The 17,879-nt window shown below is 38.7% G+C and overlaps 1 protein-coding gene and 1 long non-coding RNA gene across 3 annotated transcripts in view; one reads left to right on the top strand and one right to left on the bottom strand.

Annotated features, from left to right (window-relative positions):
* The window catches only part of LOC111095548, a 114,683-nt gene that overhangs the window by 42,682 nt on the left and 54,122 nt on the right, over positions 1-17,879 (bottom strand). The gene's annotated exons all lie outside the window — the stretch shown is intronic.
* Positions 9,962-17,879, top strand: part of PHACTR2 (phosphatase and actin regulator 2) — a 189,245-nt gene continuing 181,327 nt past the window's right edge. The window contains exon 1 of the mRNA XM_038526225.1: positions 9,962-10,236. Coding sequence (XP_038382153.1) covers positions 10,224-10,236 — 13 coding nt within the window. The 5' untranslated portion in view covers positions 9,962-10,223. The remainder of the gene's footprint in view (positions 10,237-17,879) is intronic.

Raw genomic sequence — 17,879 nt, forward strand, 5'->3', positions numbered from 1 at the left:
GTTCTCAGAGCTCCAAAAACTGACTAGATCCTGCCTTCAGGGACTGTGTATCATAACAGAGCTAATCAATACCTGTTTGATAAGGAATTATCCAAGTTAAGAAACATCTTGTTACTAAAAATATGTTTAGCTACTTAAGTTTAAGGCACTCAGAACCCAGGATACCTTGTTTGATAATTCCAGACAAGTATCCCATGAAGGCAGTTTTCTTGGTTGCAGAGTAGTATGGCCCTTGCCAGCCTGTAGAAAAAGCTCTTTAAGATCCAGTCTAAACCTTTTTCCCCTTTCCCTGCTAGGCAACTAGTTAAAATATCCCACTGTTTCTGTATAGAACCATGAGCCAGGAAGCGATGTGAGAGGTCATCAACCCATTCTGCTGACTTGAGCACAAATGTATTCAAGAACAGGCAGGTCATATAGGTGTGTACAGCTCATCAGAAGACAATAGGGAGTAGTGGGTAGTTTGGCAAATTGAGGGCGTATGGATATGCCTTCCCGAAAGCTCTCGAGGTCTGGCCTTATCAAATCTTCATGTTAGCAGGCCAGATTTGATTAGACTGCCAGTTGGCAGTCCTTGATTGCTCATCTCAGAAAGCAGTAGGCTGACCCTTTCTGAAAGCCTATTAGAGATGGCCGTCATTAAGTGTTTGGGTGACAGGCTGCCCGCAGTCAGGCCAGCATGCACTTGCCAGCCATCTGCTTGCTGTCTGTTTGGGATGGGCATCTATCATGCTTTTCAGTAAGTGATGGCTTGTCGAGAGAACTTGTTCAGGCTGTATATTCCTGGAGCAGATTCTGTGAACCTGCTTTTCCCTCTGGTTGCTGGTTTTTTAACAGTAGACTCATGACAAAGCAGCTGTAACTGCTTTTTGAGCAACAGGCCACCCTTTTGGCTGATGGACGAGTCAGGAGCTCTCTTTTGCCAATTACTCAGCACCAAATCAGACAGATACCTTCCTCTGCGTTCTGGTGACTGGTTGTATTGCTGCTGACTCAATAATTTTTTGAGCATTGGCCATAATAAAGTATATGTAAAGTTCCTAAAAACTATTTTTAAAAATCCTTGAAGTGATAAATAAATTGATCTAGATAATGGCAAGCATATATCATTCTGCTTTGATTTATGGATTTATAATTTAGTCTCCCTTCAGAAATAATTTTTCAATACAGTTATCTCCTGGAATTTAGAAGGAGGTTTGTATCTCTTTACAGGCAGAAATTCTACCACATTTATTTTTATACCAATGCTACTGAGTCCTTTTGAAGACCAAGAGATTTTTTTTTTTTTGAAGGCACAGGAGATTAGCTTTAAGCATTTTATTAGCCAAATTGAGACAGAAACCTGAAGGCTTAAAAGAAATTATTCTTCACTGTTAAAATTGGGAGTTCAACAAAATCAGATTTTATAAGAAGCAGTTGGGTTTCTCCAGAGAGCCTCCCTGTTCCTGATAAATACATGTAGAGATTGCAGGTGAAGATGCTACAATAAAAGAGACCTAAGTGTAAATCCAGGTCTACAATTTGCACAATCTGAGGCAAGTTTGTCTTAACCCCACCGAGTCTTAATTTTTTTCATGAAAATGAAAATGGGAATAATAGTAATTAGTACTAAACTCAATCTTATCATTAGGCTTAAATGAGGTAATACACAGGGAAAGAATTGGGCATAGTGCCTGGCAAATAGTGCTAAAAATGTGAACTGCTACTAGGGTTAAGTCTCCTGCAACTCAGACAGGAGTGTGAGTTCTGGGTTATAGATTTTTTTTTAAAGATTTTATTTATTTATTCATTAGAGACAGAGAGAGAGAGAGAGAGAGAGAAGCAGAGACACAGGCTCCATGTAGGGAGCCCAACGTGGGACTCGATCCCAGGTCTCCAGGATCACACCCTGGACTGAAGGCAGTGCTAAACCACCAAGCCACCGGGGCTGCCCATGGGTTATAGATCTGGAAGAGAAGGAAGAAGCTCATCGGTGGTCTCCCACAGTCAGAATGATCTGGGGAAAGGTCCTCATGGAGCCTGAGATACCGACAAGTTGCTGGTCAGAGTTTAATGAGTAAATTTTCACTGTAAACCCCCCCACCCCCAAGATTTCCCCTGAATGTTTGTGTAGAGCGAGGCCCAGGCACAGGCCTGCTTTCCATTTTGTGTTGGGCTACAGCTCCAGGGCTGAGGCATGCTAGACTTACACCCAAGAAATCTCATCTGGATGTCAGGATTTACTTCTTAGGGCACCCCCCAGGCTTATTGGTTGTTTTAGAAAAACTAAATATATCTTACATATTGGGGAACCATCTCTCTGTGGCTTTGTCATGTTTCATTTGATTTCTTTCACTGAGATGGGCTGGTGGCTCCATTTAGCTTTCTAGCCACCAATGCATTTATTTTGAGATTCACTGTCAAGTAGGATCTGCCAGCGTGCACTCCTTGGTCCAGATGATCCTTTATTCCCTCTCACTCTTTTGTATCATTATCATAAGAGAAATGTCTTCCTGGACTTCCATTTTTGTGACTAAAGAGGGACTTCTGTGTTCAGGGACACCTCCTTGAGGACGCAGTTGGAAGCCTGTCTTTTTCATCCTATAGAAGCAGTTATTGTAATCGACATCAAGTGCCAGAAAGGTTCAAGGCAAAAATTATGGGCTAAATGCCTCCCTCCCCACTTTTTACTAGATTTTCCCAAACTGTGGCCAATAGTTCTATTGGAGTTATAAGAGGTGAAATAAGTTTGGGAAACCTTGGTAGATCATATTAAGAAGTAAGGGTTTATGAAAAAGAGTTCACCCCTCTGATCTTTCTTCTGAGAAATGGGACATGGAATCTGCTGAAATTCAAGGGGAGTGAAAATGTGCCTGAGAATTCAGTGACCAACAGAGAAGTTGGATACGTGAACCTCATCTGTGGTAATAGCAGCAGGCCCTAAAAAAAGAAAAAAGACAGATAATAAAGAGTAGAATCAGAATCAGGGGAACACATGGAATTTTGATGGAAGGAGTTTGTGTTGTAGATGGCTGGCAAGCAAAGCACTGCAGTAATCTAAATCAGAAAAAAAATAGCATGTTCTCTCAATACATGTATATTTATTAATTTAGAAATTATATACATGGATCACTGTAATATTGTATCATGTATATTATGTAGCATAAAAATAAAACACTTTTAAGGTCAAGATCAAGGAGAAATAAGCAATATTTCAAAAATAACAGAAGTTTGTTTTAATAAGACTAAAGTCCTATGGCAAAAATCACTAATTTTTTTAATGAGGCAGAGATGGAGTATGCATTATTAATTTTTGAATCTTGGTTTAATGTTTTAAGAAACAGCAACCCGATGGTTTGATTCTCTAGTTTATCTTGATACATGGCTTTAATGAACAATCAGAGTTGAAAAGAGATCTTTTTGAAGAAGTGCACCTTTGACCTTGCAAAATTGTAATTCATTGCCAGCAACCTTTCATCAAAACTCTTGGTTGCAGTTCAGCTAGTAAATGGCTTTCTCGCCCATTTTCATGGGTGCTTCTTGAAAACTAATCAATATGTGTTGCATCTTTGGATTTTAGCAAATGAGTTGAAAATTCACACAAAAGAAAAAGTAAAAGAAAATTCACTGAAATTCTTCATTATGAAGCTTTTCAAATAAAGAATTCAGTTTCCTAATCTATATTAATTCCATGCTGTGGAGCTATTTACTATATGTTCCAAGTCTGACATTTAGAAAAGTGAAGGTGCCATGAAACATTGTATTTTAAGTATTATTATAGCTTAATAATTTATCTCTTATATAAATGTAAATATTAAATAGAAGTTCTAATAATTTATCTCCTCACAACAGTGGATCACTTTGCACCCTCCTTGGTGTATTATTCAATCCATTGGAGAGACAATTAGTATAAGTAACCAAACTACTTCTATTCTTTTAATGGTTGATATGTTTATATATATATATATACACACACACACACATATATATAATACATAATTATACATATACATACAATACATTATATACATTATTTATTTATTTTTAAAGATTTTATTTATTTATTCATGAGAGACCAGAAAGACATAGTCAGAGGGAGAAGCAGGCTCCCCGCGGGGAGTCTGGTGTGGAACTCAATCCTAGGGGATCACGCCGTGAGCCAAAGGCAGATACTCAATTACTGAGCCACCCACATACCTCTATATCTTCCAATTTAAAATCTAAAATTATTCATTATGTCTGAATCTAAATCTAAAAATATTCAGTGTTTCTCTTCTCCTTTCACACTTGGAATTCTCATTGAACATCCACCTCATGTTTTGTTATGGTTTTCCAGTTTGACCTCTTTTTGCCCATTTTTTCATTAATTTTGAAATGCCTGTTTCACAATCAATAGCTATTTAAATATACTAATACATGTTATCAGCTTCTTACTCGTTTTTCATCTTGTGCCTTCTCTCTGGATTTATTTCTCATCTTGCTAAAGTGCATCCTTTGGTGATTTTTAGACTCTTTGTGTCTAGGAGAGTGCCAATGTTCTGCTCATGAATGGGAGTATAGCCTAATGTGAAATTCAAGGTTGACAGTTACTGTCAGCATCTTGCCTGCTGGCATCAGTGATTGCTAATGAGGAGTCTATGTTGGTCTCAGTGTTCTAACTCTCTCTTTCGTTTCCAAGACTTCCCATGAGTTATCTTCCAGATTCTTGTATTTTTGTTTCTTTTTTTTCTATTTCTTTTTGATGTCATGCTTTCATTTATCTCTTTGATATATACAGTTATTAAAAAATCTTTATAAGACTCTTCCATAACATCAAAATCATTGAGATTGAAATCATGTTTTATTGATTATTCTACTTACTTGGTTTATTTTTTATTTTTTTTTATTTTATTTTTTTTAATTTTTATTTATTTATGATAGTCACACACAGAGAGAGAGAGAGAGAGAGGCAGAGACACAGGCAGAGGGAGAAGCAGGCTCCATGCACCGGGAGCCCGACGTGGGATTCGATCCGGGGTCTCCAGGATCGCGCCCTGGGCCAAAGGCAGGCGCCAAACCACTGCGCCACCCAGGGATCCCTACTTACTTGGTTTTGAAATATTAGCAATCTTAAACAATTTGAAATTCGCTTGCACATTCAGATTGAGTGGAAGGTTTTGTTCTGTTTTTTGCATTTTTGGTTGGCTTTGACTCTTTTCTTGCTCCTCCTCTTTTCATAGTTCTGTGGTTTCGAGTTGCCTCCACCTTGCTCTGTGGTCTTCCAGTCTAGAGTCAGGTCTATCAATGACATCTTGGGGCTCCTGCATGATTTTGAGGAGGATATTGGTGATCTAGCATTGAGGGACCCATCAAGAAGCTGATTTTGTTCTTGGTTTTAAGGATTTATCCTCCCTATGCCCATCTAGGCTTTATAAAGTCATGGCTTCTAGAACTGGATCAACAGCCATTTTTTCTGCAACTTCTTTTCTTAATTCAGGGGGCCTCATTGAAGCAAAACCTGGCTCTCACCCTGCCTTTCTCCTGTGGAGCTCTTTGAAACCTGTCACCACATAGGTGCCATGGCTTTGCCCCCAGCCTCTCTTTTCCACCTTGAGCACATCAGCCTCAGCAGAAGCCTTTTTACTGCTTTGAGCTTTTGGCTCCTTTCTGACTCATGGAAGTCGTTTGCTTTGTAAGCCTCGCTATGACTAACCTACTTAATATTTTATCTATCATTGCTGTATGTTTGGAACAGAAGGGTAGTGTCTAAGTGTGGACTCACCAAACCACCTTAATCAACAGTCCACACATGTCAGATGACCGTGTCATTAAATGTCCGTGTCATACAATAATGAAGTCGTAGCTTCATTAAGGTCTAGATACCAAGAAAAGTTCCAAGTTCCATGACACTGGAATGTGTCATGGCTTCATGTGAAGGTGTTATTTAAGTCTATGTAAATGGAAGGCTTTTTCTAAGGACTGCATACAAGGGAGAGAAACAAATATTAATAAGTAGTTCAGGAGGCACTTTACACTGGAAGAGAAATCTCAGAGGAGAATGGCTAGGAATAATGGATGACATAGGTATGTCAAGTAAGTATTGTCCTAAAGTCCAGATAATAGAACATTAGATAAATGTCTATTTTTTTTGCCCTGATTTTCCTGGAAATACTATCTGTTGCAATACTTCCTCTTGTGAACTTTTTAAAAATAGTTCAGGGATTTGGTTTAGTACTTAGGAGAGTTATTAATCCAAGCACTTTGCTCATTGTCCTATCAATATACAGTAGCTGTTCTTATAAAAGCAGTATCTGAAATCTTTTCAGAACAGATTTCCAGTAGAATCTATTCCCCAAGGTACTGAGAGCAAGCCTGACTACTTCCTAATTGGTAGTCAATATCTTAGCACTTCTTTATTTCTTTGGGTGAATCAGAAAGTGAGAAAGATCAAGACAGTCTCATAGGCTGATCTGGGTGTCCCAGGGATCTGCCAGGTTAAGCAATATGATTATATGGACAATTCATTATCTTAATTTTTCCATTCTAAGGAGCAAAGTCTAACTTTGCCCAGAAGCATCCCAGTTGGTCCCCTGAAAGCCAAACCATATTTTTAGCCTCTGATTCTCGATTTGCTACACCTCTTGGAAAACCGTGTCTGCATCTTGTTCTCCACAGTATCCATTTGGACTGCTGTTGGTCTACTTGGGCTTGGATCACACTAGACTACAGTCAGAAAAGGGAGAGCCTGAGCCCCGGTGGCGCAGCGGTTTAGTGCCGCCTGCAGCCCAGAGTGTGATCCTGGAGACCCTGGATCGAGTCCCACGTCAGGCTCTCTGTATGGTGCCTGCTTCTCCCTCTGCCTGCCTCTGCCTCTCTCTCTCTCTCTGTCTCTATGAATAAGTAAATAAAATCTTAAAAAAAAAAAAAGAAAAGGGAGAGCCTGATTGCCACCAGCAACCTTCTGTGGCCCCAGCACATGAAAGCATCTCATAGGAAAGTTAAGAAATATAGGAACTGTTCTAGGAAGCCACAACATTATCTTCTTTGAAATTGAGAGAGAGAGAGAGAGAGTAGCTAATAGAGCTTTTTGAAGAAAGTTGTAATAAATGGCCAGGTTATCAGCAGGTGCTTGGTGACATTTGAAGGTGCTAGATGCCCATGCTGTTGCTACCTTAGCAGATCAGTCCTGGAATCACAAATGTCTTGCAACCAACCTCAGGCCAACTACCCTTTTAAAACCCCCATGGTGACAGGTTGTTGCCTTCTTTCTGTAGGTAGGATAGCATGGAGGTTATTTTGAATGCAGGTTCTCGCCTCAAACATATTAGTCTGATCCAAAGAGAGCTACGGAGTATACATATGAGAAGGCTAATAAAAAAAGGAATTAAGCTTATCTTTGAAACATACTCTAGAACTTTAGACTTATTGATGCTCCTACTGGACCACACGGCATCTCTGGGACAATTAGAAAGGGCCTGGTAAACATTTTATATGCAGGCATTCCCAACTAGGGCATGTTAACTATAAGTCTGAATTAAATCAAGTGAAGGAGTAGATTCTTGCGGAGCTTGAGGAAAATGTACCACTCGTTGCGCTTTTCCATTGTTACAGTGCCATCTTGTGATGCCAGATAGGAGCAGAAGATGGGCAGTGGTGGGCTGGTGGAGAATGCAGAGGGATCCAGAGCAGATGTGTCCATGGCAGTTTATGCTGTTTGTAAACAGCCTCATTCTTAATAGCCACTCAGTTTTAGTTTCACAATACCTAGACATCTTTCTTTGTTGTTCATCCCTTGTTTATCTCTTACATCTTCCAAAGCAGCTGGAGAGGTCTGGGTAGGGGCCTCATCAGGTGAGGAAGGGAGCTAGAGCATTCCTAATAAGGTAAGGGAGCCTGTGGCAAAACAGTATAAGGGATTATTTTCTACTCTTTTAAATTGCCAAGAGGTACTGAAGGATCATAGTCCCTCATCTGAAACCGTTGGTGTCAGGTGTGTTTCAGAATTTAGAATTTTTGCATTTTAGGAAGGTAAAATAATGCATACACAAAATACTACATATCATCCCCAGCAGGGTCCAAACAGATTCTCATAATAATGACATTAAAACTCTTGTTTTAAAACATGTGATTTACTCAAAATGAGATAACCAAAGATCTTAAATAGCTTCCCATCACTTCAAGTCATGTTGTGGCACAATGGTATTTTGGAGCACAACTTTAAAAAAAGAAAGAACATTAAGCTTTTCTGGATTTTGAAATTGTGTATGAGAGATTACGATTATTATATAAATCACATCATGAGTTAAGCAGTATTTAATGGTTTGTCTTTGGAACCTAACCGCTGTTTATGGGATCAAGTGTTTTTCAAATGACCAACAAAACAAATATTTGGCATATAATTCATTTATAATTTGGCGACTGATGGTATTAGTGAAAATAATCATGAGTCTCATTTTGAACCGCATACAGAGCTAACATATTCATATTAGTCAATATGCACTGTCAGGACATGATACTTCTTAGCTACTCCTTACCAGAATCTCAGACTTCATAAAATAGTTTCTCTTCCTTTTGTCATTCATATTTCCCTGTTAACTCCTAGTTAGCTTGCCCTAGATTTCTCCTGATGACACTCAGTCTGGGTGCTTGGCAGCCTTAATCAGGGCAAGTAGATGAGATATGGAAGCCACAGTGATTTCAGTCTTATGGGATCCAGGCATTTAAAAACTATGTGAAGAATATTTTTTTAAATTAATAGAGTGATATATCTTTAAAATTGTGGCAGATTTGAAATAATGTGGATAATGTCTCAGTGCAAAATCACTGAGAGATTCAACTTTTCTTCGAAGCAAATATTTTTGTGCTAGTACTGATATCATAAATGGAGTATTTTGTGTAAACAATGAAGGAACCTCACATCTGTAGGAAAACTGAAAGTTATGTTAAAAACAAATACTTTGAAGCTGTTGAAATGGAAGATAAGATTATAAATAATTTGCAAGTGGTTTGTCACCAGGAATTCCAATGACATACAGAAGTGCTAAATAAATGAATTGCTCTTCCAATTGAGCAACCCTGAGGGTATGATAACACCACAACTTTTTAAAAAAATCTTGTCAAATAGAAAGTCTCTAGAGCCTTACTGTACTGTGCATTCATTGTATCATAGTTAAATAAGGGTATTGTAAATTTTTTTACTATATCTGAGAAATGCAGAAAACAGTTGTGCTGTCCCCAAAATTTAATGTCACAACAGCCACAGATAGGCTATGGCACATAATTTCTTCAGCACTCTGCCCATCCTTATGCCTTGATATCGAAAGTAGTTTTAGGTGACTTTGCATCTTGCACGGCCAGATTTAAGAAAAGAAATGTACTTTCCTGTGTAAGTAAATGTATTTTTCTTGATCCTCAGCTTTCTGTTACTTGGGTGGCTACAGACTGTGACAGATGGTAGAGTCTCCTGATATCTTTTGACAATTATTTCTAGTGTGATTGGTGATGGTTAGTGAAATTCCTTTGAATTTCTCTGTTAGGATAGGTGGGCAGAATTTTGACCAGAAATAGGGACACTCATCATGATGAAAACACAACCAAAATGGGATGACAATACGCAGCTTCTTAGCATGTATTTAGTGCAGAAATATGAAAGATAGCCTTTACTTTAAAATGGTTTTTCTGCTATTCCTTGCTCACCCCCAGTGACAGTGACAACCACCACCACAAACTTTAAAATTCTAAATTGAAAAGTTGCCCAGTCATTCAGTGATGTCAGTGATAAAGGCTGAACTACATTTAGATCAACCCCAAAGAAAGGCTCACTTATTATAGTTTTAAAGATTCCTTTTCACCTTTTAATTATCTGTGCCTTTTACTGCTCACATTTGCTCTGGCATCTTTTGGAAAAGCACTGTGTTCTGCATAGCATGTGCACTTCTTTTTGGAAATGTGCAGTATACTCAACATTGCAGTGATTTTTTTTTCTCTCCTTTGCTTGGAACAGAGGTGAAAACCCCAGTGGATTCGAGTATCCACTTGATAGGCTCAGTGTCTCTTAATCAGCCTGTAATGGAGCTAATGGCTGTTTGTCATCCTTGGAGATATAAATTTCCTGGCGGTGTCTCCTGCAGACAGTGCATGAAGTATGCTCTGTGTGCCAGCAAGGACTGATAATCTGCAGAAGGGCAGGGTGCTTCGTTAGCCAGGAGAGGAGCTGGGGCTCCCCGGCTGCCAGGCTACAGAACTCGCCTCGCCACTCCTGAGACATGGACAATGCCGGTAGGTAAAGCAAGCGTGGATTCTTCCCAGCCCCTGGGCTCGTTTGCAGCCTGCATCCTTTGCTGCAGGAGGTTTGCTGATGTGTTGGTCTCGTTCTGCACTTAAACGTTCAAGACCGGGAGACATGTAATGTGCTACCCCTGCTGCATTGTCCACAAGGCGGTCAGCGTTTGCTTTGAAGTTCGGCAATTGGGAATGCAGCTCGCAATTCCACATCCACCTTTTCTGAGACTGCATGATTATTTTCTTTAGGCTGCAGGAACGGTGCTGTTGGATCCTTTTGTGCTCAGAACAGGGGGTGAAAAAATGCCTACAGTTAATGAAAAAACTATTACGAAGGGGTGGCAAAAGGTAGATAGAGTTAATAAGCTAAACATAATTTCTTTTTTCAGCGATACCGTGAGCCCAGGGTAACAGGAGACGAGTTCTTGGGTCTTAGGTTTCATCTGCACATTAGGATGAAATGTAGAAAATGTCTCAATATCCTCAGAGATTTTAATTTCAGAGTATGGACATTAGTGGCCAATCATGCATGTACCTTTTAAAGACGTATTTGTTTGTAAGATCTTGCCAGCTAGACAGATGTAACTATTGAAATATTCTAGTGCCAGTTAAATGATTAGCATACGATTATTTCTCACGTAGAACTTTTTTTTTCTTTGCTGTATTGAACTTTTGAGAAGGTATACGCTCCTCATGTCAGTGTCATTGACACTAAATGCAGAATTCTCCCAAATGTGTTCTGGGTTCTCTGTCTCCTGAAACTCATTAGCTCAGTTTCTCAGCCTCTGTCAGTCTTACAGCAATGCCCTACAGCGTCTTGAGACACGGGCAGCTCGGCTGATGGGGTGCATCGTTTAAAACACGTCCTACGCAGTCAGACCACCCCTTTTTAGTAAAACATACTTGTTTATGGCATCTGGCTATTTCAGTCCTTGGTGCAGGTAGCATAGGTAAGCAGAAATCTTGCAGGCAGGGTGTTTTGAGCTCTTCTATGAAATAGTTCACCAGGAACAAACCTCTGTGACTAACATAATTTTGTATTTGACATTGAAGGCAGTGAAATGAATTGGAACAGTGAAATATTAGGGATGAGAATTTCAGGGTTGTGGAAGAACCAAAACAAGTGTTGGGCGAGTGTGTGTGTGTTTTTGTGTGTGCGTGCTCGCGCGTGTGTAGTAGCAATAGTAGTAGTAGGAAAGAGGCTGGATTGATGTATGTGTATATGATGTATATGTGCATAGGTAGGTATGATATTCCATGACAAGGCACAATTTCAGGAGCCACCAAAAACTTCTCTAATTATAGAGGTAGAGTGAGTAAAAAATAAATAAACTAGAATCCCTGATTTAGCCTCATTTAAAACTTCTGCCACCCACAATTAATTATACTGACGTCCTGGAAGAATTATCACTTTAATTCAAGTAAATGCCTTTCTTAACTGACTCATATATTTATTTAAAGGCCATTTAAGAAAAGGAAAGAAACTGCTAAAGCAGCCTCTTTATAGGTATAAAAAATGCTGAGGGTCATGATTTACTTTTTGGCCAACTATAGCTTAGGGGAATACGTGTTTTCTCTATTTGTACTTATATTTATTTATGCTTTCAAATGCCATTAATAAAATACCTCTGCCTCTGACACACTTAAGAATATTTAAGCACTTTGTCAAGTGGCTTTTAAAGCAGCAATTTCTACATCATTTCAAATTTTTGGTTGAAACTCCAGTATAGGTATGTCTACCTTTGAGTGGAATAACAGGCTTTTAAATGGCATTGTTTGAATATTTCAGAAATAACATCTTTCTTATAATGGCCAGTTGACTGTCAGTGATCACTTTTCATGGTAATTTGTTGATGACATAAATAGACCCTTTTACAGCAGGGAAATGTAAACATCCATCACATACATACACTTCAATAAATTGTATTGACTATAGGAAGGCATTTAAGATAGTACTGGTAAGTGGCCACCCCCTCCCACCCCCCCAAAAAAAGAAAACAAAATCCCTGGAAATGCTTTTAGCATGATACCAAGACACTCAGTTAACTTGGAGCACTGCAATTTCTCCCATTTAATTTAAACAAGAGAATGATATTGAATACCTGCCTAAATTGTTCCAGCCAGAAATGGGCTCAGGCCTTGGATATCAGAGGCTAGCAGTTTAGAGCTGGGCATAGTTCTAACCATTAAACCATCAGTTTCAAGGCTTCCTTCCAGCAGGGCTTTCTGTGTCAGGCTTTGGATAATTGTCAAGCAGAAACACAACTATGAGTACACACACATAGAGACACACACTCACAAGCCAAGTGCCTCCAATTTATTCACATCACACAGAACACTGCATTGGAGATATTTGCATGTTTCCTGTTGTTAATACATAAGGAAGAGTTGCTGCCTGGGACTCTGGCTCTGTACGTGCATCTGTGCACATTTCAGCAAACATGCCATTGTGAGTCTGTCCACCCTTTCCTTAGCAGCAAAGAGCTGTCTTTGGCATTCCTACTATCTCTGAGAAGGAGACATCCCTTCCCCATAATTGCTGGCTTATGTATTCCTTTAAAAGCTTTTCCTGGAATAACAATAAAATATTTATCAAATAGTACATGTGGAATATGTCAAGGCAGTTTTAGCAATATCTAACCTTTTCTTCTTCTTTTTTTTATATGACTGTTTCTTCTTATAAATTCTGTGATGGGGGATCCCTGGGTGGCGCAGAGGTTTGGCGCCTGCCTTTGGCCCAGGGCGCGATCCTGGAGACCCGGGATCGAATCCCACATCGGGCTCCCGGTGCATGGAGCCTGCTTCTCCCTCGGCCTATGTCTCTGCCTCTCTCTCTCTCTCTCTCTCTCTCTCTCTCTCTCTCTCTGTGACTATCATAAATAAATAAAAAAAAAATTAGAACACTTAAGACTAACAAGGAACCAAAACTAAATCATGTGGGGTTAATTAAAAAAAAAAAAAAATTCTGTGATGGTTCACATGACGCTCTTTTACAAAAACAAGTCTGTGATTACAAGTTATTCTATCCCTGCTTTTGAGACCCCCCCACTGCTCCTCACCCTATCCCTCCTCAAGTGGTTCTCATGTGTGAGTTATGAAAGAGATGTTACAGCAAAGTTGATTAGTAGTGTGTGATTGATGTCTGAAAAACAATGTTTTTGAAATGTTATTCCATATTGTATAGGGGCAGAGTATTATAAAGAGTTCTACAGCATTGGTGGGGAAAATTCTTCATTGGTTGGGATCAGGATATTTCCATTGCCGTGTACAGGTTATAAGAGGCACACTCGTTTGGAAAGGAGCTGACAAATGAGAGTCACTGTGCCCTCACCTTACATTCTAGCCTAGTGGCTTTACAGGCTTTTGACCCTTGATGTACAATAGTTGAATTTGAGAAATTCACAGTCTTCTAGCTCCTTGTAAAAAAGACTGGAGAGTTATTTGGGAATCAGATTGAGGGAAAGTTTATAAGAGAATGATCAAGAGCACCTGATAATCTGAGATGAACACCGGCTCTGCCACCTGCCATCCCAGTGACCATGAGCAAGTTATCTAAAACCTGGGTTTATTTTTTCATTTGTGAGTGCCAACAATAATTGTATCCATCTTATAGGATTGTTATGAAGAGAAAATAAGACACTACATGTAAAATTTGGTACAATATGGTACTTCTCAATGCATGTTGGCTGTTTAAAGAACCATCCAAAAATTGAAGCAGAGTTGCTTTATGAATAAATATACACTCTAGCAGGATGGCCCTGGCAGCGTGATGTTGGTGTAGAAAGTAAGCACTTAGAATCAGATGCTAGTCAGGTGGCTGTACCAACAGCGTAATTGGAAATCGAGGTGGGTGGTGAAATGTGAACACGATTGAGTGGTGCATTGCATCAGTTGAAGCATGATGAGTGGATGAGAAGGCAGGGGAAAAGAGACCAATCAAAGCAGACTTTCGAGGTTTCTAGTGAGAATCTAAGATAATAATAATATTTCTATACTGTGGAATACCAGGGGAGTTTTAAAGGGAAGACAACAATGAGTTCTGTTTTGGACTTGTTGAATTTGAAATACTTCTGTGTTACCCGCTAGCCTTAATAGCCATTCAGTGATAACTTATACAAACACACACACAGACACACACACACACAGACACACACACCACAGAGGCACACATGCACACACGAAATTCCTTACTAACCATGGATTCGGGATAATGCAGGGTTGTTTTTTACACCCAATTTAAAATCTTTCCTACTTTAATCTGCTTTGTTTAGTTCATCCCAGTAGACCCAACAGCAGTTACTGCTTCCTTGAGCTCTGCCTGCCAGACGGATCCTATAGGTGATGTAGAGAAGAGAGACTTTCAAATGCTTCTTGACAGTCCTTTTAACACAGACAAAGATAAGACCAGGTCCAGGGAAACATGCCCCTAAGCACTGAAATAATATTGGTAAAGAATAAGCTGTTATGTAAGAAAATGTAAGCACAAACACATTTTATTTCAAACTGGTTCAAAAAACTTTCCTAGGAGAATCTACCTTGGCAGCTCAGGCTGTCATTGCCAAGTTCCCAAACAACTACAGATGGTGATTCAGGAGAAGGGTTACCTAATGGAGCTGACTTTCCTATGTGAATTAATTTGTTTTGGAAATGAATGCTTTCTAGGACATTTGACTATGTTTAAAAACTATATTTGGTGCAATTTAAATTTTTTTCTCTAATTCCCTACTTTCATGGTATCTTGGTTTTAGTAGCTATAATTTTGTAAACTGTGACACATTTTAGAAATATAATAATGTGGGATCCCTGGGTGGCGCAGCGGTTTAGCGCCTGCCTTTGGCCCAGGGCGCGATTCTGGAGACCCGGGATCGAATCCCACGTCGGGCTCCCGGTGCATGGAGCCTGCTTCTCCCTCTGCCTATGTCTCTGCCTCTCTCTCTCTCTCTGTGACTATCATAAATAAATAAAAAAATTAAAAAAAGAAATATAAAAATGTTATATACACACACACATGCATACATTTGCATGCATGTAATGAATTTTATATATATAAAATTGTGCTTGTTTGTGCATTTTTCAATTGGGGATTAAAAGCTTCAATGTAGGGGAATATAATGTTGCTAGCTCCTCTGAAAAACCTAATAAGAATCTAGAGAAGATTTTCCTTTTATTTTTTTATTTTTTTAAGATTCTCCTTTTAATTAAAAAAAGGAATTGATTCCTATTTTCTGAAATGCCTCTTACGTCATAAAATGTCTATTATTGAGGATTTTATTTGCCATAAAACAAGTAATTACAGTATTTTCCTTTGCGTTTATTGTGACGCCCATTGTGCTGTTGTAGCATTTTATAGTTCATCAAATAACTATTTCTAAGAGCATCCTAGATTCATATAAAGATATTTTTCTCAGGGAGGGATTAAAGTTTAATAAAGAATCTGCTTTTCAGAATATTTATTTTCAAAGTGCCGTAATTATTACAGAAATCACTGTCCTTTAAGACAAAAATGTCCAAGGAAATGTAGGTTCGTGTACATAAAAGTACTTGCAAAGTGGCACTAAATTTTCTTAGTTTTTTTTGTTTTGTTTTGTTTTTCAGTGTAGTTGATAAAAATACAACATTAGTTTCAGGTGTACAACATAGTGATTTCCCAAGTTTATGCACTATTGCTATGTTCACCACAGCGTAGCCTCCATCTGTCAACATACAACATTATTACAGTATTGTCAATGTAGTCCCTGTGCTTTACCTTTTATTCCCATGATTTCTTCATTCCTTAACTGGAAGCCTGCATCTCCCATTCCCCTCCACGCATTTGCCCATCCCCCAATCCCCTCCCCTCTGCAACCATCAGTTTGTGTTTATAGGTCTGATTCTGAGTTATTAGTCTAATTTTGGAGGGAGACTTTGACCACCTGAGAATAAACCAACAGTTCTGTCTCGAGAACGTGGAGAAGGAGGACAAAGTCATTGTTTCTAAAACAAAGTTTTAGGTTTTTGGGTTTTTACCCCCAATCATTAGAATTAGTTCTGAGTGGTTTTCTTTTTTGTTGTTCATTTTTTTGCAACCACTCATCTTTCCAAAGGCAAAATGAATTTTTCTATCTTCATAAGACAAAACAGGAATTATTGTTCCGATGGCTTACTCAGGTCAAGAAGAAACAGTGGAAGAGATATGGAGAGTCAGCAAAAAAGTATTCAGTAGCAGAGAAGGGAATAAGTAACAATGGTTTCTAAATTATATGTCACTGCACACGAATGCCATAGAACATTGGTTAAATCTCACTCCCTTTTCACAAACACACAGAGGATTCAGTGTTCAGGTAATTTTGGGAATTGCTGAGTTTGACTGTTAGACAGGTTTCTTCTTAACATGCTAATAGAATTAGCACATAATTCCTTGCCTATGCTAATATTTGTTGTGAATTCCCAAGATGGAATAAAGAACGCAACATTTCTCGGTCATTTTAGCTGCAGGGTCTCTGGGGGATGCCCAGTAACAAGGTGTAGAACTCAGATTTGGGAATCATTGTTGCAATCCCTTCATTTTCATTTTTGCTTTTCATTTTCATCATAGTCTTCCTCTCTTGAATTCTTCTGCATTTCCTGTTTCCTCATATAGAAGCCATTTTGGGAAAACCAGCAAACCATTCACTTGTATCAATATCAGAGCTTGCTTATTTTGAAATTAAATATCAGTGTCATCTATGTCCAGGATTTCTCCTTCCTTGTTTCTAAGCTTTGGGGCATTTCATTGCTCATTAGCATCACCATCAGCTGCAGTAAAGGAGAGGCAGCTAGACTTAGCTTTGGAAATGAATGGAATTCAATTGCATCTATGAAATTAGGAGTAATGTGCAGATTTTATTGATCCAAACTAATATTTCATGTGAATTGTTAAGAGTAGGTGCTAGATTTTATATGTAAAAAGTTAACTTTGAAGTCCTACTTTAGAAGTCAGGCATCAAGAACACATCTAACAAAAGCAAGTCATATTTAACTGAATATTAAAGGTCTTGGAGGGAAGAATGCTTACCTTTTTTGAATCCCTATTATGTTCCAGGCATCAACTCAAGTATTTTACACGTTATATCATTAATACTCGCAATCATTCTTTTTTTATATACTTGTAATCATTCGCTAAGTAAAGATAATTTTCCCTAAATCAAACAAGGGGAAACTAAGTATAAACTCACTCAACAGACATGTGGATGGGGACACCTGGGTGGCTCGGTCAGTTAAGCATCTGCCTTTGGCTCAGGTCATGATCCCAGGGTCCTGGGATCCAATTCTGCATCAGGCTGTCTGCTCAGCATGGAGTCTGCTTCTCCCTCTACCACTCCCCGCTGCTTGTGATATTGCGCACTCTCTCTCTCTCTGTCTTGTGCTCTCTCTCAAATAAATAAATAAAATCTTATAAATAAATAAATAATTTATAGACTCAAATTCAGATCTTTTGAGTTAGTAGAATTCAACCCAGCATTTTTTGTGTTTTCATATTGTTTAGAGAGTAGAGATTCCTCATCTTTGTGTCTTCCATAGCATTGAGTCCAGTGCCTGGGATGTAGTAAGCATGTAAGAAATGTTTTAAAATTAAGTATATCATTTCATTAATTCAGGGCAATTTTTTTCAAAATGAAATT

Source organism: Canis lupus, chromosome 1 (assembly GCF_011100685.1).
Source record: "Canis lupus familiaris isolate Mischka breed German Shepherd chromosome 1, alternate assembly UU_Cfam_GSD_1.0, whole genome shotgun sequence".
Classification (NCBI taxonomy): domain Eukaryota; kingdom Metazoa; phylum Chordata; class Mammalia; order Carnivora; family Canidae; genus Canis; species Canis lupus.